Genomic DNA, 21,775 nt, shown 5'->3' on the forward strand with positions numbered 1-21,775 from the left:
GCAATATACAGATTAAATTCTATTGCTATCAGATTACCAACAACATTCTCCACAGAACTAGAAAAAAGGCTATTTTAAAATTGATATAGAGCCAAAAAAGAGCCCAAATAGCAAAAGCAATCCTAAGCAAAAAGAACAAAGCTGGAGGCATCACATTACTCACTTCAAACTATACTACAGAGATACAATATCCAAAACAGCATAGTACTGGTAAAAAAAAAAAAAAAAAAAAAAAAAAAAAAAAAACAGGTACATAGATAAATGGAACAGATTAGAGAGACTAGAAATAAGGTCACACATCTATGACCATCTGATCTTCAACAAAGCTGACAAAAACAAGAAATGGAGAAAAGACTCCCTATTTAATAAGTGGTGCTGGGATAACTGGCTAGCCATGTGTGGAAGATTGAAACCATTGAAACTGGACCCTTTCCTTACACAATATATAAAAATCAACTCAAGATGGATTAAAGACTTAAATGGAAAACCCAGAAGTATGAACACCCTGGAAGACAACTAGGCAATACCATTCTCAACATATGAATGAGCAAACATTTCATGACCAAGACACCAAAAGCGATCACAACAAAAGCAAAAATTGACAAACAGTTATCTAAATAAGAGTTTCTGCACAGCAAAAGAAATATCGACAGAGTCACAGATAACCTACAGAATCAGATACATTTTTGCAAACTATGCATCCGACAAAGGTTTAATATCCAGCATGTATAAAGAACTTAAACAAATGTACAAGAAATAAAAAACTACCCCATTAAAAAGTGGGCAAAGGACATGAACAGACACTTTTCAAAAGAAGGCATATATGCAGCCAACAAGCATATGAAAAAAAGCTCAACATCACTGATCATTAGAGAAATGCAAATGAAAACCACAAAGAGATATTATCTCATACCGGTCAAGATAGCTGTTATTAAAAAGCCAGAAAAATAGCATGCTGGTGAGGTTGCAGAGAAAAGGGAATGCTTATATGCTGTTGGTGGGAGTGTAAATTAGTTCAATAACTGTGGAAAGCAGTATGGCAATTTCTCAAAGAGCTAAAAGCAGAACTACCATTCAACCCAGCAATCTCATTACTTGGTATATACCCAGAGGCATATAAATCATTCTACCATAAAGACACATGCACATGAATATTCACTGCAGCTCTATTTACAATAGCAAAGACATGGACTCAACCTAAATACCCATCAATGACAGATTTGATAAAGAAAATATGGTACATATACACTATGGAATACTATGCAGCCACAAAAAGAATAAAGTTTTGCCTTTTCTGGGAACATGGATGGAGCTGGAGGCTGTTAATCCTTAGCAAACTAATGCAGGAACAGAAAACCAAAAACCGCATGTTCTCATTTATAAGGGGAAGCTAAATGATAAGAACTTGTGAATGCAAAGAAGGAAACAACAGACACTGGGATCTACTTTAGGGTGAATAGTGGGAGTAGGGAGAGGTGCAGAAAAGATCACTATTGGGTACTGGGCTTAATACCTGGGTGATGAAGTAATCTAATTTAATTTACCTAGAAATGGTAGTTTACCTCTGTAACAAACTTTCACATGTATCCCTGAACCTAAAATAAAAGTTGAAAAAAGAAAGAAAAAATGTACCTCAACACAATAAAGGCCTTATATGACAAGCCCACAGGTAACACCACACTCAATGTTGAAAAGCTGAAAGCATTTCCTGCACGATCAGGAACAAGACAAGAATGCTCACTCTTGCCACTTCTAACACGGTGGGAAGTTCTAGCCAGGGCAATTAGGCAAGAAATAGAGATAAAAGATATCCAAATTGGAAAGAAAGACATAAAATAACCTCTATTTACAGATGACATGATGTTATACATAGAAAACTAAAGACTCCACTTGAAAAAAAAAATACAGAAATCAGTTATGTTTCTACCTACTAACAATTCACTATACAAAAAAGAAATTAAAGAAACAATCTTATTTACAATAGCTACCCCTAAAATATTCACGAATAAATTTAACCAAGGAGGCAAAAGACCTATCCACTGAAAACTATAAAACGTTGATAAAAGAAATTGAAGATGACACAAATAGATACAAATATATATATATATATATATATATATATATATATATATATATAGAGAGAGAGAGAGAGAGAGAGAGAGAGAGAGAGAGAGAGTGATGTTTATGGATTAAAGTGATATTGTTAAAATGTCTTTACTACCCAAAGCAATCTATATAGTCAATGAAATTCTGTCAAAATTCTAATATCATTTTTCACAAGAGTTTAAAAAAATCTAAAATCTATATGGAACCACAAAAGACCCTAAGTAGCCAAAGCAATCTTCAACAAAAAGAACAAAGCTGGGGCCCTCACACTACTTAATTTCAAAATATAGTAACCAAAACAAAGCTGTGGCAATCAAAACATACTATTATAATTAAAACAAAGCTATAGTAATAAAAAAAATATGCTACTAGCGTAAAAATGGACATAAAGACCAATGAACAGAATAATAAACACAGAAATAAGGCTACACATTTATGGTCAGTTGAACACAGAACATACAAAGAGAAAAGGATAGTTTCTTCAATAACGGTGTTGGGAAAACTGGATATCCACATGCAGAAGAATGAAATTGGGCCCTTATCTTAAAAAAAAAATCAACTCAAAATTGATTAAATAGTTACATGTTAGGCCTAAAACTGTAAACTACTAGAAGAAACACAGGGAAAATCTTGATCTGGGTGATGATTTTTTATGACACCAAAAGCAAAGGCCACAAAAGCAAAAATAGACAAACATGGTTACCTCAAACAAAACATATCCTGCATAGCAAAAGATGCGATCAATAGTGTGAAGAGACAACCTATGGAATAGGAGAAAATATTTGTAAATCATACATCTCACAAGGCGTTAATATCCAAAATACACAAGGAACTTAAATAACTCAAGAGCAATTAAACAAATAACCCGATTAAAAAATAGGCAAAGGACCTGAACAGACATTTCTCAAAATAAGACATACAGGTTTCTTTATGACAAGGGTATGAAAAAATGCCCAACATCAGTAATCGTCAATGAAAGGCAAATCAAAACCACAATGAGATATTATCTCATACCTGTATATTATCAAAAAGACAAAAGATATCAAGTGTTGGCAAGAATGTGGAGAAAAAGTAACTCTTGTACACTGTTGGTGGGAATGTAAATTGGTACAGCCATTATGGAAAACAGGATGGAAGTTCCCCCAAAAAATTAAAAATAAGAACTATCATATAATCCATCAAGTTTCTGGGTATATATCTGTTATATTCTGATTGTTTATGTTCCCACAAAATTGATGTGTTTAATGTGATGATAAATCTTCATGCTTAATGTGATGATAACAGGAGGTGGGGCTCTTGGAATGTGACTAGGTCATGGGGGTAGTGACCTCATAAATGTGATTAGTGCCCTTGTAAAAGAGGCTCAATAGGAAGTTTAAAACCAAAAATAAAAGAGGCTCAAGAGAAAACCCTTGTCCCTTTCACCATGTGAGGTTAGAGTGAAAAGATAGATGTCTATGAGGAAGTGGGCCTTCACTAGACACTGAATCTGCCAGTGCTTTGGACTTCTCCACCTCCAGAACTGTAGGAAATAAATTTCTGTTGCTTATAAGCCATGCAACTTATAGTATTTTGTAATAGCGGTCCAAACTAAAAGAGAAAATTGGTACCAAGAACTGAAGGTGCTGCTGTAATAAATACCTAAAATATGCAAACAGTTTTGGAACTGGGTGATAAGTATAGGCTGGGAGTGAGAGGTTTGTGCTAGAAAAAGCCTGCATTGCTATGAATGGACCATTAAGGATGATTCTGCTGAAGTTCAGAAAGCCTCAGTTTTCTTAGTGAATACCTAAGTGGATATACTAATAACTTAGGTTATTGGTAGAAATATGGCTGGTAAAGACCATTCTGATGAGATCTCACCAGAGATAAATGAAGAATGTGTTGTTTGGACAATGGAAGAACAGAAATCCTTATCATAAAGTGGCAAATAACTTGGCTGTGTTGTGTTCTTGTTCCAGTATTTTGTGGAAGGTAGAATTTGTGAGTAATGAAATTGGGTATCTGGCTGAGAAAATTTATAAGCAAAGCGTTGAAGGTACAGTGTGGCTTCTCTTCACTGCCTATAGTAAAATGTGAGAAGAGAGAAATGAAAATGGATTTGTTAGTTAAAGGGAAGTAGCATTGAAACATTTAGAAAATTCTTAGTCTGTCCATATTGGAAAAAGATAAGAAAGCTTTATCAGAAGAGAAAATGATGTGGCCTATTGATCATTTGATAAAGAAAATTAGTATGGATCAGCCATCTCAATGGAAGTCATGTGCTATTGACCAAGGCAGTGAGCCATCTAAACCCAAGCGAGGACCTATTGTCCAGGACAATGGGAAAATGACCCCAAAGGCATTTCAGAAATCAGTAGGGCTGACTGCCGTCACAGAATGCTAGGGCCCGTGGGATCAGAACAATTTCAAAGGAGGGGCCACTGCTGCCCAGAGTTACCTCACATTGTGGACTCTGCTCCCCACACTCTGTTGCCATGCTGCTCGGCTCCCCTCGGTGCTGCTCTGGCAGGCTCTGGTGTGGTGTGTGCTGAGCTCAGCAAAGCTGTGGGGACAGGCAAAGCTTTGGAAGCTGGACTACTACCAAAAAGGGTCCAAAAGGCAGGACCTCCATATCAGTGGGCCTTGAGAGCATCAAACCAAAAAAGATTATTCTTGAGTCACAGGGTTTTGGACTTGCATGGTAACTGTCACTCCTTTATTCATTTTTATTTTTCCCTTTCAGAATGAGAATGTCTATTTTATGCCTGCCCCACCATCATATGTTTGAGGCTCATAATTTACTTGATTTCACTGATTCACAACTGGAAAGCAATTTGCCTCAGAATGAATTATACCTTAAGTCTCACCCATATCTGATTTAGATGATAATTAGATGAGACTTTGGAGTTACATGTGAAAATTGATCCTGAAACAAGATTGTTGAGGCTACTGGGATGAAAGTAATGTATTTTGCATGTGATAAGGGCATACATTTTGGGGAGCCAGGAACAGAATGTTATGGTCTAAATGATTACATCCCCCCAAAATTCATATGTTGAAATCCTCACTCCCAATGGGATAGTATAAGGAGGTAGGCCCTAGGGAAGTGATTAGGTCATCGGGTCAGAGCCTCCAGAAATGAAATTAATGCCCTCATAAAAGAGGCTGAAGAGAGACCCCTGAATATATATTCCACTGAATATATATATTCTAGTGGATAAAGATATATTTAATTTCCTTTAGGTATTAGCCCATTCGGGCTGCTATAAAAATATCATGAACTAGGTGGCTTATAAACAACTATATATATATAATATATATGTATATTATATATATATATATTCCACTGAAATGTATCTTTATCCATTGTGAATAATGCTGCAATGAGCATTATTATAGAAATATCTGCACTCCCAGGCTCACTGCAACATTATTCACAATAGCCAAGATATAGAAATAACTCAAGTGCGTCCATGGACAGATGAATGGATAAAGAAAATGTGGTGCACTATTAACATTCCATTAACAATGGAACATTATTCAACCTTGAAAAAGAAGTAAATCGCGTCATTTGCAACAATATCAATGAACCCAGAGGACAGTATGCTAAGTAAAGTAAGCTAAGCACAGAAAGACAAGCACTGCTTGATCTCACTTCCATGTGGAATTTGATAAAGTAGAATGCACAGAAGCAAAGAATAGAATGTTGGTTGCCAGGGGCTGGGTGTTGGGGGAAATGGGGAAATGTTCGTCAAAGGGTACAAAACTTTAGTTATGCAGGATGAATAACCTCTGGAGATCTAACATACAGCATGACAACTATACTTAATAATACTGTATTGCATTTTTGCAATCTGCTAAGAGAGTAGACCTTAAATGTTCTCACCATACCAAAGAAAATAGTAACTGAGAGGTGCTAGATGTGTTAATTACCTTGATTTAATTATTTCACAATGTATATGTGTATATATACACATATATATTAAAAATCACATTATACACATTAAACATTTAATTTTTATTTATCAATGATACCTTAATAAAGCTAAAGGGAGGTAGGTATTTCTGTAACTATCTTGCAAAATACAATTCATCACATTAACAAATCATAGTAAATTAAGAAGAATAAAACTTACATTACTACCAAAAGAAATGCCATATTTTTGAAATCATCTTCAAAATCCTATTTAAAACATCTGCAAATATATTTTTTTCAGCTTCTTCCCTTATATTTTTTATTTTTTCATCACATTTTATTTTTAATAATTTTATTTTTTCCTCCTTTTCTGCCTCTGATTTATGCTCATCCTCTTTTACTAGTTTAATTTCTTCACTTAATTGATCAATGTAGATTTTCCTCAAAATCTCTTCCCGTTGTTTCAGCCTTTCCTCTGTGTCCTTGTATATGGCGTCAGAAAAGTAGGCCCCTTTGTTGCACTGCACCATTTTCTCTATCAGCTCCACCAGCTCCTGCACTTGACCTTCCTTCTCTGCCTCACTGGTTTGGCTGCTGTTGCTAAAGGCACAGCAGCGGTTCCCGCACTCCTGGACGATGCTTTTTAGGTTCACATCCGCATCTGCTATGAAGTCACTCAAGCTCTGGCCCTCCAACTCTTCTTTGCGAGTGAACAAGATGACCATGTGCTTCATGGCTGGCTTCCCAAAGACAGCCTTGATCAATGCAACAGTTTTCTGCTCTTCCTCTGTGTAGCGGCCCAGCTGCAGAACCAGGACAATAGCATGGGGCCCTGGGCAGGAGGAGATGACGCAGCGGCTGATTTCCCTACAGGTGGTTTCCAGCCTCTCCTTGGTGTCAAAGAGCCCTGGAGTGTCAACAACAAGAAGGTGTCTTCCCTGCCATTCCCGGGATGCTTTTTGACAGGTCTTGGTAACAGCTTGGGCAGCAATTCTAGACTCAAAGATTTTCTTTCCAAGGATGGTGTTCGCTGTTCCACTTTTCCCACTTCCAGTTTTCCCTACCAGAACGATCCTGAGAGAGGGGTCCTCACTCTCAGCCATGCTCACGTCAGGAGGCTCTGGAACTTAGGCACGTACAAGACCTTAAAGAGGGGAAGATAGGAAAAAAAGCCGATTTTGGTAAGTGGGATCCATTCCCAACCTTCTTTTCTGCTTTCTCTTTCTTCCTGAAAATTTGTAACATCCTATTATCCATATTAATCCCAGTAAAGACAGAAGGATGAAATAGTCCGATTAATATGGAAGAAATAATAGAGAAAGCAGTTGAAGAGTTTCCCCACAAAGTAGTACCAGGTATAGATGGTTTCACAGGGGGATTCTATTAAACCTTTTAAGATCTGATCATCTCAAAGCTACCTAAAACTGCTCCTGGCCATATAAAAAGAAGGAAAAAGTTACATTTTTTTCTATGAAGCAAGTATATTGATTCCAAAGGCTGACAAATATTTCATCAATAAAGAAAACTACAGATGTGTCTCATTTGTGAATATTAATATAAAAATCCTAAATAAATTATTAGACTCTAATAAATAATAGACTGTGATTAAGTGTGATTTATTTCAGAAATACTATGGTGGGTCAAATATGAGAATGCTGATTGTTACAACACATCCCATTAATAGGTTAAGAAGAAAATTAGCTAGATGCAGGAAAGATATTTGGCCAAATTTAACACGGATTCGTGTTTAAAGTAGTTTGTAGAACAGAAAAAATATATATTTCTTTAACATGATTTTATATAAATATAATTTTTTAATTTTGTCATCTTTATTTTTTTTCTGGAACTAAAATAGTTGATTATAAAGTTCATTTGGATGAAGGAAAGTGCAAGTTAGCCTAGACAATCAAGGAAAGGAAGAACAGGGAAAGATTAGCTCTACCAGACAATTAAACATTATAATCTCTATAATTAAAGCAGTATGATATTGGTGAGTGAACAGAGACGGGCCATGAAACAGAAACAGAATTCACAAATAGGCCATTGCTCATTTTACATTCATTTATATTCAATTCAATTACATTAACTTACATTCTGTGAAGCAACACCTCATACCAATGGGAAAGATGATGGACACTTTTATTAGTAACACTGAAAAAACTATACCACCATATAATTTAATGCAATTTTATCCTTAAAATGTCATACAAATTCCAAATAGATCAGAAATTTAAATGTAAAAAACTATCCCATATAAATAATAAGAGAAACACAGGTAAATTCCTTGTAACCTGGGAGTGGAGAGGATGTTAATAACTAAGATTTAAAATAGTATAAGGAAAAGACTGGTAAGTTTGATTACACAAAAATCTAAAAAATTATGTAAGCCATACAACACTATAGACAAAACACAAATATCAAACTAGGAAAACATTTTTTCCAATTTATCTCAAAGACGGCTACTTTTCCTATTGTACGAAGAATATCTAAAAGTAAAGAAACAAAAGACCAATGACTTGATAGAAAATTGGGCAAAATATAAATACGCAGCCAAGGAAAAAATGCAAATTATCCTTGAATACATAAAAAGATATCCAAGTTCACTCACAATAGAGAAGAATAAATTAAAAACATAGAAAAAATAAAAAATTCTCAGAGATAACTCTTTCTCAACTATAGGTATGGCAAAAATCCACACATTTCCCAGCGTAATCTGGTGGTAAAGGTATGGGGAAAACAGGTAATGTCCTGCATGACTAGTGTGAAGGGGAAAACAACCTAACACCTATAGAGGAGAAAGTAGCAATACCTTGGAAAATTACACATGCATTTACTCTTTGATTATCAATCCCAATTTTAGGATTTATCCCAGCGCTGCACTGACAAAAATACAGAAAGATATATGCATGTGGTTATTCATGCAGTACTATTAGTAATAGCAGAAGATCAAAACCCTATCAGATGGCCATCAGTGGGGACCAGTTGAATAAACTAAGGTATATTCATACAGAAAAGTACTATCCAACTGCAAAAAGGAATGAGAAATAGATCGATATACCAGTATGAAGAGATCTCTGGGATATACTGTTAAGTGAAAAAAGCCAAGTGAAGAAAATAACGTATCTTTTACTACCATTTATATAGTAAGAAGGAATATTAGTTTTATGTATAAATAATTTTTATGTGCATGTGAAAAAGCAATGGCAGAACCATTTGAAAACTAAACAAATGAAAGAATTATTTATATGAAGATGGGAGGAACAAGGTACAAGGGACAGGAACAGAAAATGGTCATTAGACTTCTTTGAATATCCTTTGTTTTTGCAAATTTGATCTTGAGACCATTTCAATGGTTTACATAATTGTACAATAACAATTATATTTTAAAACACCAGTAAAAGTTAAAAGAAATGGAACAAATAAACCTAATTGTATTTTGTGTCAAGGATGAACCACACAAAGATTTGTCCTGAGAGGCTTGAAAATATAGTATTAATAATTTCACTGTGTGTGTGTGTGTGTGTATGTGTGTGTACTGTTTTGAAGTCCATCTAAAAGGCATAAACCATGGTCAGCCAAGTAGCAATGAGTGCACTTAACACCCAGATTGTGATCTTCAAATGGCATTTCCCACAAAATAAATTAGGACTACTAGGAAAAAGTACTGATTGCAGGTCTGGGCCAGTAAACATACAAGTTTAGCCTATAACATCTTTCATACTAGAAAGCAGGGATGTTATCAAAAATTACTTAGTTTTATCAGAAGAACTTGGAAGCTATCTTAAAGAGGTTCCAACTGGACAAAGATGGAACAATTTGAGCATCACTAATAAAGATTGTTCCAATGGATTAAAATATACCAAATATATTGAAATCCAGTAGTTTATAACAACACCATGTTCCTGAAAGAAGCTAATTGCTCCCTTGGAAGTATGCTAGGAAAGTGACTCATCATGCTGAACAATGACAACTAAAGGGAAAGAAGCATTTATTTTGTCTTTCATACATCTCATCTTTTAACTATATCTCACAAAAGTGAAAGAATCGCTGAATGAAAGTTCCTTTGCATAGGACTATTCCATCTAATAAATGAATAAAGAATGATAGAATATCATCTTTTGGTTACTTTTAATGAAACAAATTCATTCTAGACAATCATTAACACCTGCTAACATCACAAAAAGAGAGACACTCAAATATTATGTGCCTTCTAATGGAAGTTTAGGATAGCATCTATGAAGTATTCCCACTAAAAAAACAAAGTCAAACTTTAATCTGATCCAACCTCCCCATTAATATAAATTCACAGAAAACACTAGAGCTAGAAGTGAATGTTAAATGACATTGTTAGGATGCATTCAGCAGTATGAATACTGTCCAGTTCTGTTGGACAAAAGACCTTCCCTTCCTTAAACAAAGAAATTTAACACAACATTAAGTGAAACTTAAGAGATGTCAAACAATTGTAATGTATGAATTTTACTTAGATCCTACCTCAAATGATTTTAAAAATTATGAGATCTTCAGGGAAATCTGAATACAACTGGTAGTATTAAAATTTATAATTGTCTTTTGAAGCCTGTTTATGAAATTGTGGAAATGCTTTTAAATGGTCTTTATCTTTCAGAGACACATACGCAAATATTTACTGATAAAATGATGTAATGTCTGACATTTGCTTCAAAATAATCTGTGATAGAGTTGAGAATAGGAGCAGATAGTTGAACAAGACTGGCATAAATTGACAACTGTTAGATTGTAGTATAGGTACAAGGAAGTTCCTTATATTATTTTTACCTTTGAATAAGTATAAATTTTCCTCAAATAAAAAAATGAACCCATGTATAGTGTAACCACTATCGAGTATATAATGCATATCAGAACACCCTGATAAAACATGTTTTGTATATCTCGTTTACTCTTCAAAAATACTCTACAGTGAAACTAATTTTATTATTCTAATTTTTTAAATGAGGAAGCTGGTGTGGCTCAAAAATTCTGGGAAACATGCCTCTGGTCACTGTGCTAATAGGTATTGGGCAGAGAAGACATTCGATTCAAAGTCTGTCTGACTCTACCATGCTCACTCTTAACCATGCACTCTACCGCCTGTTCTTGGTTACTCTCAGGCCATGATTCTAAATTTTCATTGACATGGCATCAGAGATAGACCAGTGGAGGGCAAAGGAGATGATCCACACTTTCTGCAAAAAAGTGAGCTGGGAGCCAGCCTGTGATAAGGGAACCGTGAGGAGGGCTCTGCATTTCTCATGGACTTTTCCATCTCTCCCATATTGAGAAGCCAAACGTGAGAGAGACAGTCAGAAAAATCACTTTAAAACTTTCTGAAGTGGTTCTTGGAGATCCAGAGGACCTCCAGCTAAGAGACAGGCTGAGAAGTGACAAAAGCATTTACAACAGAGGTGGACAGTTCTAAACTGTGGCCAGACCCAACAGTTCTAGAAAATTTCATAAGCTCCTTGAGATTTAGTTCCCTCCGCTATAAAAAGGGAAAATAAAACCAATCTTGCAGGGTTGTCCTTAGGCTTTCATAGAGTGATTTCTATAAAGGTCTTTTATAGCAACTCTTTTTGTATTGAATGGCGGAGCAGCCCCACAAGTTATACTGTTAGGGACACAGCTTGTCTCTGCTTAATGCTGGAAAAACTCAGCAGGCTGAATTCTAGTGTTCCTCTGCCATGAGTGGTCTGGGTACCCCTTGGATTTGGGATTCTGGGTTAGGATTCTGGGTACCCCTTGAATTGGGATTCTGATTCTTTTTCAGTAAGAAGAGGGACTTAGACAGGTGGACCCTAAATTGCCTGTCACCTCTACAAATCTGCCTTAGGAGCCCTTAATTTCTTATGCAGGTTATCAGGCAATACTCTGTGTCTATCACAACAGCCAGTGAGTGGAGGGTGCACTATGCAGCCACACATGTTCTGTTACATATGAGATGCATAGACTCCGCAAACACATCTCCTCACTGCCCTTCCTTCTCACCCCTCCCACAACACCTTCTATGCAGTGCTGCTAGCACAGTGCCCTGTCCCTCCTCAGGGCAGAGTCCACTCCACCCACACACCCTGTCCTCACTGCCCTTCACAGCCCAATAGCACCAAGCCCTCTTCTCAGCCAGGCTCATCTTCTCTTGAACAAGTTGAGTTTTCAAGTGCAAATAAATCTCCTCACTCCCCTTCCTACTCACCCCTCCCACAGTCCCTTCTCTGCAGTGCTGCTGGCACAGTGCCTTGTCCCTCCTAAGGGCAGAGTCCACTCCACCCACACACCCTGTCCTCACTGCCCTTCACGGCCTGATAGCCCCAGGCCCTCTTCTCAGCCAGGCTCACCTTCTCTTGAACAAGTTGAATTTTCAGATTTTCTCCAAGGAGGCTGCTTGAGCTGTTGCTTTTGCTTTGACTGTGAGGCAGAAGTGCCTGCACCCCCACCAAAGCCTCTAAGTCAGGAAGCTCAGACTGGGTGGAGCCACACACACAAAAAAAGTTTGTCTTTAAAGAAACAGAAATACTGATCCATAATCTGGTGATTGCTTCAATTTTGCTGGTTGAAACCTTTTGCCCATGGGCCTGCTGTAAACACCATTTCCAAAGCTACAATTTTTGCTTCAGGTTATAGTGATGGGTGCAAAAAAGCCTTATTAAACGACCCAAATATTGCCTAGAAAACAAGGCACAGGATCTGATTGTCTTCCCTGGGTGGAGTGGGAGGCTGAGGGGTGATTTGGGGAAGAAGGGAGACAGGCATATACCTTGCTGTTTCCAAGCGTAGAGCTGGGGGTTCTTACTGATTGTGTAATATGGGTTTTTAATTGTAGTCTTTCAGGAAGGCCTCAAGTTACTCATTCAAAAGTTAACAGCACTGAGGCTCAAAGGCAGAGTCTAAATCATTAGGAACCACGGAAAAAAAGGAAGGTGAGGCCTGGAAAAATAATCTGCCCTTGACCACATAGTTTCTCTAGTTGCTTTTCATATAATTCTTCCAAGTTTGAAAATACGCATGACCTAACAAGTAAAGATGCACCCATGGAATAGATCCTACATCCCTTCCCCACCTTCCTCTCTACCCCACATCTTCCTACTCCAGTCTCAGGCAGAGATAGATTTTCCCAAATTTACCCAGTGGATGGTTCCAATCTGCTCTGGAGGTTTCTTGAGGTGAGAGGCATGCTCCCAAAGCTCTCGCAGTTGACCAGATATTCCGGTTGGCTCCATAAGAATACTATGTTTAGAGTTCCAAGCCCATAGCCCCTGTCGCGGCCTTGCCACCCTCCAGCACCCCATGCCAGGAGCGGGCCTAGAGCACTCGCCTTGCCCCTCCATGATCCGGGCTCCGGCACCTGCCCAAGTCCGCACCACTGGCAGCCTGAAGGGAGTCGCTGGCCGTGGTTGCCGCTAGGTATGATGTATCTGCATCTTGAAAGGAAGATGAAACAAAAGCCTTCTTTGGAATATTTGGATTTTTGTCACTTTCTGTGAACTAAAGCGATTTGGTGTCTCCTTTGGATTGTTTCTGCACTTCAAGAACACAAGTTGGATCACTCAAACCCAAAACACAAACCTGAAACCAGCATCCATCAATACTTGGTCGATGAGCCAACCCTTTCCTGGTCGGGTCCATCCACTAGAGCCAGTGAAGTAGTATGTTCCATCAACATTTCTCACTATGAGCTCCAAGTAGAAATAGGAAGAGGATTTGACAACTTGACTTCTGTCCATCTTGCACGGCATACTCCTACAGGAACACTGGTAACTATAAAAGTTACAAATCTGGAAAACTGCAATGAAGAATGTCTGAAAGTTTTACAGAAAGCCATGATTCTATCCCACTTTTTCTGGCATCCCAATATTACAACTTATTGGACAGTTTTCAGTGTTGACAGCTGGCTTTGAGTTATTTCTTCATTTATGGCCTATGGTTCAGCAAGTCAACTCTTGAGGGCCTATTTTCCTGAAGGAATGGGTAAAACTTTAATAAGAAACATTCTCTTTGGAGCAGTGAGAGGACTGAACTATCTGCACCAATATGGCTGTATTCATAGGAGTAGTAAAGCCAGCCATATCCTCATTTCTGATGATGGCCTAGTGACCCTCTCTGGCCTGTCTCATCTGCATAGTTTGGTTAAGCATGGACAGAGCCATAGGGCTGTGTATGATTTCCCACAGTTCAGCACATCAGTGCAACCATGGCTGAGTCCAGAACTACTGAGACAGGATTTACATGGGTATAATGTGAAGTCAGATATTTACAGTGTTGGGATTACAACATGTGAATTAGCCAGTACGCAGGTGCCTTTCCAGGATATGAAGAGAACTCAGATGCTGTTACAGAAACTGAAAGTTCCCCCTTATAGCCCATTGGATATCAGTATTTTCCCACAATCAGAATCCAAAATGAAAGATTCCCGGTCAGGTGTAGACTCTGGGATTGGAGCAAGTGTGCTTATCTCCAGTGGAACTCACACAGTAAATAGTGACCGATTACACACACCATCCTCAAAAACCGTCTCTCCTGCCTTCTTTAGCTTTTTACCACTGTGTTTGCAACAAGATCTGGAGAAAAGGCCATCAGCAAGCAGTTTATAGTCCCATGTTTTCTTCAAACAGATGAAAGAAGATAGCCAGGATTCAATACTTTCACTGTTGCCTCCTGCTTACAACAAGCCGTCAGTGTCATTGCCTCCAGTGTTACCCTGGACTGAGCCAGATTGTGATTTTCCTGATGAAAAAGACTCATATTGGGAATTCTAGGGCTGCCAAATCATTTTATGTCCTATATACTTGACACTTTCTCCTTGCTGCTTTTTCTTCTGTATTGCTAGGTACAAATACCAGAATTATACTTGAAAACACAGTTGGCGCACTGGAGAATCTATTATTTTAAAATCACTCTGTTCAAAGGGGCATCAGTTTGTAGTCCCTTCGGTTCACACAGAGTGCTATGACAACTCCAAGGAAACATCAGAACTACTAATCTAGCTAGTGTTATTTATTCTGGAAATTATTCTAAGCTGTGACTAACTCTCTTGATCTCTCAATATAATTTTTGAGTCAGTTAATTTTTTCAGTATTTTGCTGTCCTCTTGGGAATGGTCCTTCAGAGGATAGTGCTTCCAAATACATCTTCTCCCAGATTCTCTGGCCTTTTTAATGAGCTATTGTTAAACCAACAGGCTAGTTTATCTTGCATCAGACCCTTTCATGGTAGAGGGAAAATGTCTTTACTTTCCCTTTTTCTTCTGTTAATACTTATGGTAACATCTAACTCAGCCTCACTCACATTAAATGATTCACTTGAAATATATAAAAAAGAATACTGTGTTTAAAAATAAAAATAAAAAAGGAATATTATGTTTTTGATTTTGTGTGTATGTGTATATGTGTGTGTGCACAAAACTCGGGGCTTTTTTTCTGCTGCCACAATGCTAGATAAATGCAAAGCTTAACTTACTAAGATAGTGCAGAAATAATAACAGGAGATGAAAGGTATAGTACTGTTCTAGCTCTTACACAAATTAACTATGTAACCTTCGAGTATCAGCTTGCTATTGCTATCATGACAAATTACCAAAAATGTAGTGGCATAAAACAACATAAAATTTTCCTCTTACAGTTCTGGAAGTCAGAAGTCCAAAATGAGCATTATGGGGATAAAATCAAGTTAATTAGCAGGGCATCTTCTAGAGGCTCCATGGGGGAATCTGTTCCTGGCCTCTTCCAGCATCTCTATGCTACTAGTGTTCTTTGGCTTGTGGCTGCACAGCACCAATCTCTGCTGCCATCTTCACATTGCCTTCCTTCTTTGACTTTCTTGTTTCCCTCTTAGAAAGATCTTTGTGTTCAGATTTAAACTCATCTAGATAATCCAGTCTCCTCACTATGAAAGCCTTAATTTAATCACATCTACACATCTACAAAGACTCTTTTGCTATATAAAGCAACAGTCACTGGTACCTCCCAATATCAAGTTTGTATTAGTTTCCAGGACTGCTGTAAAAAATTACCACAAACTGGGTAGCTTAAAACAAGAAAAAATTATTGTCTCACAGTTCTTGAGGCCACAAGGTGTCAACAAGGCCACACTCTCTCTGAAGACTCTAGGGGAGGATCCTTCCTTGCCTCTTTCTGGCTTCTAGTGGTTTCTGGCAATCCTTGCTACTCTTTGACTTGTAGATGTGTCCCTTCAATCTCTGCCTCCGCAGCTACATGGTTTTCTCCCCATGTGCCTATTCAAATTTCACTCATTTTCTGAGGATAAAAGTCATTGCATTAGAAGAGCTTGCCCCAAAACCTCATCTTAACTTGATTACATCACAAAGACTGTTTCCAAATAAGGTCACATTCTCAAGTATTAGGGTACTAGGGATTAGATCTTGAACATTTCTTTTAGTGGATACAATTCTAAATTGTGATAGAAAATTGGTTGTTAAAAAAAAGGTCAGTGTACGCATTTTAAGAGTGAAACACTCTAGATCTCTCCCTTTCCAGTCCCCGTTGCAATGAATTGGTGAAGCCTACGCAGACAGTCCATGTCATGGTAGTTGGAAAGCTCTTACTGCATAAGATTTAGCATCCTTATTGCTAAGCCTGGAATTCAGCTATTGTTGCAGTGTTTCAATCTTTCTTTCTGGGCCAAATCTTCCTCTATTCCTCTCCTTGAGAGGCAATTTAACACAATGTTTCAGTGGAGCTCTGCTTACCTAAAATTCCAATCACAGTTCCTGTTAATACCTATTTCACATGGCTAAAGGAGACAGAGGTATAAAGGCAGTTTCTGAAATGTCACAGGTACTCAGTAAATGCTTTTAATGATCCCATCTTAGTTTGTATGGACTGCTATAACAAAATACTGTAGAATGAGTAATTTATAAGCAACAGAAATTTGTTTCTCACAGTTCTGGAGGCTGAGAAATCCAAGATCAAAGTACTGACAGGTTTGTTATCTGGTGATGGCCTGTTTCCTGATTCATAGATGGTGCCTTTTTGCTGTGTCCCCACATGGTGGAAGGGGTGAAGGGTCTCTCTCCAGCCTATTATAACGGCACTAACTCCATTCATGAGGGCTCCACCATGATGAACTAAGTACCTTCCAAAGGCCCTACCTCTTAATACCATCACTTGGGGATTAGGTTTCAATACATTAATTTGGAAGAGGATACACAAACATTCAGACAGCAGCAGATCCCTCCTCAAGTTGGTTAATCTTCTCTGTGTCTCATAGTCCCACCCCTGAGGCTTTGCTTGTGATATTTCTGTGTTTCCTGTTAAAGTAAAATTAAAAGAAAAAAATAAGCAAGGTCATGATTTTCATGCAAATTTAAAATACATACATGTAAAAGATTTTACTTAACTTATTGATTAATGAGGAAACCAGTAAGATATTATAATTAGTTCAAAGGACATTTGTAAGGGGATAAGGTTTCCCGTGTGCCCATTTAATGACTGTTCCTAAGATGGTCATTGTATTAGTCTGTTCTTGTGCTCCTATAAAGAAATTCCTGCAACTGGGTAATTTAAAAAGAAAAGAGGTGTAATTGGCTCACAGTTCCATGGGCTGTGCAGGAAGCATGATGGCTTCTTGGAAGACCTCAGGAAACTTTCAATATGTTGGAAGGAAAAGGGGAAGTATGTATGTCTTATATGGCTGGAGCAGGAGCAAGAGTGGAAGGTGGCAGTGCTACACACTTTTAAACAGCCAGATCTCGTCAGAACTTACCCACTATCACAAGAACTGCATCAAAGGATGGTGCCAAACCGTTCCTGAAGGACCACCCCCATGACCCAATCACCTCCTACCAGGCCCCACCTCCAACATTGGGGATTACAATTTGGCATGAAATTTGTGCAGGGACATAGACCCAAACCATATCAGTCATAAAATGTAATTTTGGGGTATATGTTCTGCCAGACAAAAAAATTATTTACTTGTCTATAAGCAAAATTGCAAGTTACCTCTCAACAGAGTTGTAGTATCTTAGACATCAGCCAAGCCTCGAATCACACAGAAAGAATACCCATTAATCTATTTTGCTTATTTCCATATGTTGGATCATTTTAATGTCATTTACTACCTTGTAATCATACATAATCTCCAACAATGATTCTTGATCCCTCAACACCATTATTATGTATGGCTTGGTTATTTACAAATATACAGCAAGAGTTTTAATTAGCCAGATAGGCCTTCCTAAGCTTGCTCAGGAAATCCAGAGCCTAACAGTGTTAAATAACTACCAGTGCCAAAGAATGAACTTCCGTTTGGAAATTTTCAAAATGAATCTTGAATTACAATCTTGAAAAGTTCTATTATTTGTTTTCTATCACAAATGTAGAAAACCAAGACAAAGACACTTTTTCCAATGGATTTTACATGCAGTTCTTATAAATGTAGGTGAATTTTACTTTTTTGTGAGGTCTCCAAAATTTGCAGAGGTTCCCAGCCTGACAGGTAGCAGACTTACTTACTGCCTGTGAGACTAGGAGCCTGGATGACAGGTACAATGTCAATTTTCTTGGGAGGGTTTTGGAGGCATTAGTCTCACATAGAATATTAATCACTATTCCTCAGTAGTGGCCTTATTGTACCTGATTAAATGAAAACCACTCTCAGATATCACAGTCTAGATAAGGCCCTAGTGCTGGTGTCCCTGGCTGCCTTCATCACCCATCATCTATCTGACGGTCCAGATAAAAGACAAACTGGGTCAGGCCCAATGTCTGTCCCCACATTGATCCCTGCCTGAAGGAAGGGATGTTTTGTAGCAGAAGTTTATGATTTTGCCTTTTTTGAAGACTTAGGAGGGAAGTGTTTTCAGATACATAGGCAGAGGAGGAGCTGCTGAACCACAAATCAACAGCAACTGAGAACTTTCGTATCTGCTAGTAAGGCACAGTCCTTTCTTGGAATTGGAAGGTGAGGCTGTCTGCAGTGTATAGGTAACATGAGGTAAGTGTTTTCCAAGTCTGCCACCTCTGTCTCTCCCTTTACAGCCTTCAGTTCTATTTATGTATCTGGACACCTATGATGTGAAATTATATAATACATGAGCTTAAGGAGACCAAACCATGATCCTGAGACTGACATCAAGAGTATTACCATTACCATCACTATTGCTGACACCACTACTACTGGCTGACACTTGCTGATCACTTACTGTATGCTGAGTACCCTTCTAACCCCTTTATAGATACTACAGGCACACTTCAGAGATACTGCAAGTTCAATGCCAGCCACTGCAATAAAGCAAATGTAACTATAAAAAGAGCCACATGAATTTTTTGGTTTCTCAGTGCATATAAAAGTTATGTTTATACTACACTGTAGTCTATTACATGTGCAATAGCATTATGTCTAGGAAACAATGTATATGCTTTAATTTAAAAATACTTTATTGCCAAAAGATGCTAACAATCCTCTGAGCCTTCAGTGAGTCATAATCTTTCTGCTGGTGGAGGGACTTGCCTCAGTATTGATGGCTGCTGATTGGTCAAGATGGTGATTGCTGAAGGCTGGGGTGGCTGTAGCAATTTCCTAAAATAAAATAACAATGACATTTGTCACATAGAATGACTCTTCCTCTCACAAAATGTTTCTCTGTAGCATGTGTGATGCTGTTTGATAGGATTTTAAGTGTAGTAGAACTTCCTTCAAACTTGGAATCGATCTTCTCAAACCCTGCGGCTGTTTTATCAAGTTTATTTAATTATTCTAAATGCTTTGTTGTCATTTCAATAATGTTCACAGCATCTTCACCAAAAGTAGTTTCTTTTTTTTTTTTTAAGATGAAGAAGGAGATTTTATTTATTTTTTATTTCAATAGGTTTTGGGGGGTCAGGTAGTGTTTGGTTACATGGATAGGTTCCGTAGTCGTGATTTCTGAGATTTTGGTGCCATCACCTGAGCAGTGTACACTGTGCCCAGTGTGTAGTCTTTTATTCCTCACCCCCTCCCACCCTTTCCCGAAGTCCCCAAAGTCCATTGTATCATTCTTATGCCTTTTCATTCTCATAGTGTAGTTTTCATCTCAAGAAATCAGTTTATTTGCTCATCCATAAGAAGCAACTCCTCATCCATTCAAGTTTTATCATGAGATTGCAGTAATTCAGTCACATCTTCAGCCTACATTTTTTTCTGTTGTTAGAGACAGGGTCTCACTCTGTCACCTAGGCTTGAGTACAGTCATGTGATCATAGCTCACTGCAGCCTTGAACTCCTGGGTTCAAGTGATGCTCACACCTCAGCCTTCCAAGCAGCTGGTACTATAGGCACACACCACCATGCCTGATTAATTATTTTTTGTAAAGACAGGATCTCACTGTGTTGCCCAGTGTGGTTTCAAACTCCTAGTTTCAAGTGATCCTCCCACCTTGGCCTCCCAAATTGCTAGGATTACAGGCATGAGCTAAAACACCTGGCCTCCACTTCTAATTCTACTTCTCTTGCTACCTCCACCATATCTGTAGTGATTCCCTCCAATGAAGTCTTGAACCCCTCCAAGTCATCTATGAGGGTTGGAATCAACTTCTTCCAAACTCGTTAATATTAATATTTTTATCTCCTCTCATAAATCATGAATGTTGTTAATGGCATCTAGAATGGTGAATCCTTCCCAGAAAGTTTTCAATTTACTTTGCCCAGGTCCATCAGAGGAACTATTTATGGCAACTATAGCCTTACAAAATGTATTTCTTAAATAATAGGGCTCAAAAGTCAAAATTATCCTTGATCCATGGGCTGCAGAAGAGATGTTGTATTAGCAGGCATGAAATCTCCTTGTACACCTCCATAAGAGATTTGGGTGAACAAATGCATTGTCAATGAGCAGTAATACCTTGAAAGGAATATTTTTTTCTAAACAGTAGGTATCAACAGTGGGCTTAAAATATTCAGTAAGCCATACTGTAAACAGATGTGCTGTCATCAGGCTTTATTGTTCCATTTATAGAGCACAGGAAGAATAGATTTAACATAATTCTTAAAAGCTCTAGGGTTTTTTGGAATGGTAAGTGAGCATTGACTTCAACTTAGTCATCAGCTGCATCAGCCCCTAATGAGAGAGTCGGCCTGCCCATTGAAGCTTTGGAGCCAGGCATTGACCTCTCCACTCAAGCAATGAAAGTCCTGAATGTATAATCTTCCTACAAAAGTCTATTTTGTCTCCATCGAAAATCTGTTGTTCATTGTAGCCATCTTCATCAGTGATCTTAACTAGATCCTCTGGATGACTTGCTGCAGCTTCTCCATCAGCACTTGCTGCTTCACCTTCCACTTTTATGTAATGGGGACAAGTAATTTCCTTAAACCTCATGAACCAACATCTGCTAGCTTCAAACTTATTTCTTGCAGCTTCCTCACCTCTGTCCGCCTATATAAAATTGTGGGGTCTTTGCTCTGAATTAGACTGTGGCTTAAGGGAAAGTTGTGGCTGGCTTAATCTTCTATCCAGACCCATAAAACTTTCCTTATATCAACAGTAAGGCTGTTTAGCTTTCTTATCATTCATGTATTCACTAGAGTAGCACTTTTAATTTCCTTCAATGACTTTACTTTGGCATTCAAATTTGGCCAATTGTTTGGTGCAAGAGGTCTAGCTTTTGGTCTATCTCAGCTTTTCACTTACCTTCCCCACTAAACTTAATCGTGTATAGCTTTTGGTTTAAGGTGAGAAGTGTGCGACTCTGCCTTTCATTTGAACACTTAGAGGCCACTGTAAGGTTTTTTTTATTATTATTATTATACTTTAAGTTCTGGGGT

The 21,775-nt window shown here is 38.0% G+C and overlaps 2 protein-coding genes and 1 pseudogene across 4 annotated transcripts in view; 2 read left to right on the forward strand and 1 right to left on the reverse strand.

Moving 5' to 3' along the window:
* Positions 1-2,187: 2,187 nt before the first annotated feature.
* LOC105474885 (GTPase, IMAP family member 7) lies at positions 2,188-12,463 on the reverse strand. 3 transcript variants are annotated; one of them, XM_011729752.3, is made up of 3 exons: positions 12,355-12,463; positions 6,225-7,148; positions 2,188-2,867 (listed from the first exon to the last, which is right to left on the reverse strand). In XM_011729752.3, exon 2 carries the CDS (start codon positions 7,105-7,107, stop codon positions 6,229-6,231), a length of 879 nt encoding a protein of 292 aa, XP_011728054.1. In that variant the 5' UTR covers positions 7,108-7,148; positions 12,355-12,463; the 3' UTR covers positions 2,188-2,867; positions 6,225-6,228. The 3 variants fall into 3 exon arrangements, with proteins under 3 accessions (XP_011728054.1, XP_011728053.1, XP_011728052.1); XM_011729751.3 differs by lacking the exon at positions 2,188-2,867 and adding an exon at positions 2,893-4,651; XM_011729750.3 differs by lacking the exon at positions 2,188-2,867 and having other exon boundaries at positions 6,099-7,148.
* Positions 12,464-13,869: 1,406 nt separating this feature from the next.
* On the forward strand, positions 13,870-14,964 carry LOC105475003 (STE20-related kinase adapter protein beta pseudogene; annotated as a pseudogene).
* Positions 14,965-18,887: 3,923 nt separating this feature from the next.
* The window catches only part of LOC105475002 (GTPase IMAP family member 1-like), a 35,362-nt gene continuing 32,474 nt past the window's right edge, over positions 18,888-21,775 (forward strand). The window contains exon 1 of the mRNA XM_024790671.2: positions 18,888-18,967. The gene's annotated coding sequence lies outside the window, so the exon portion shown is untranslated. The remainder of the gene's footprint in view (positions 18,968-21,775) is intronic.

This window comes from Macaca nemestrina, chromosome 4 (assembly GCF_043159975.1).
Source record: "Macaca nemestrina isolate mMacNem1 chromosome 4, mMacNem.hap1, whole genome shotgun sequence".
NCBI lineage: Eukaryota > Metazoa > Chordata > Mammalia > Primates > Cercopithecidae > Macaca > Macaca nemestrina.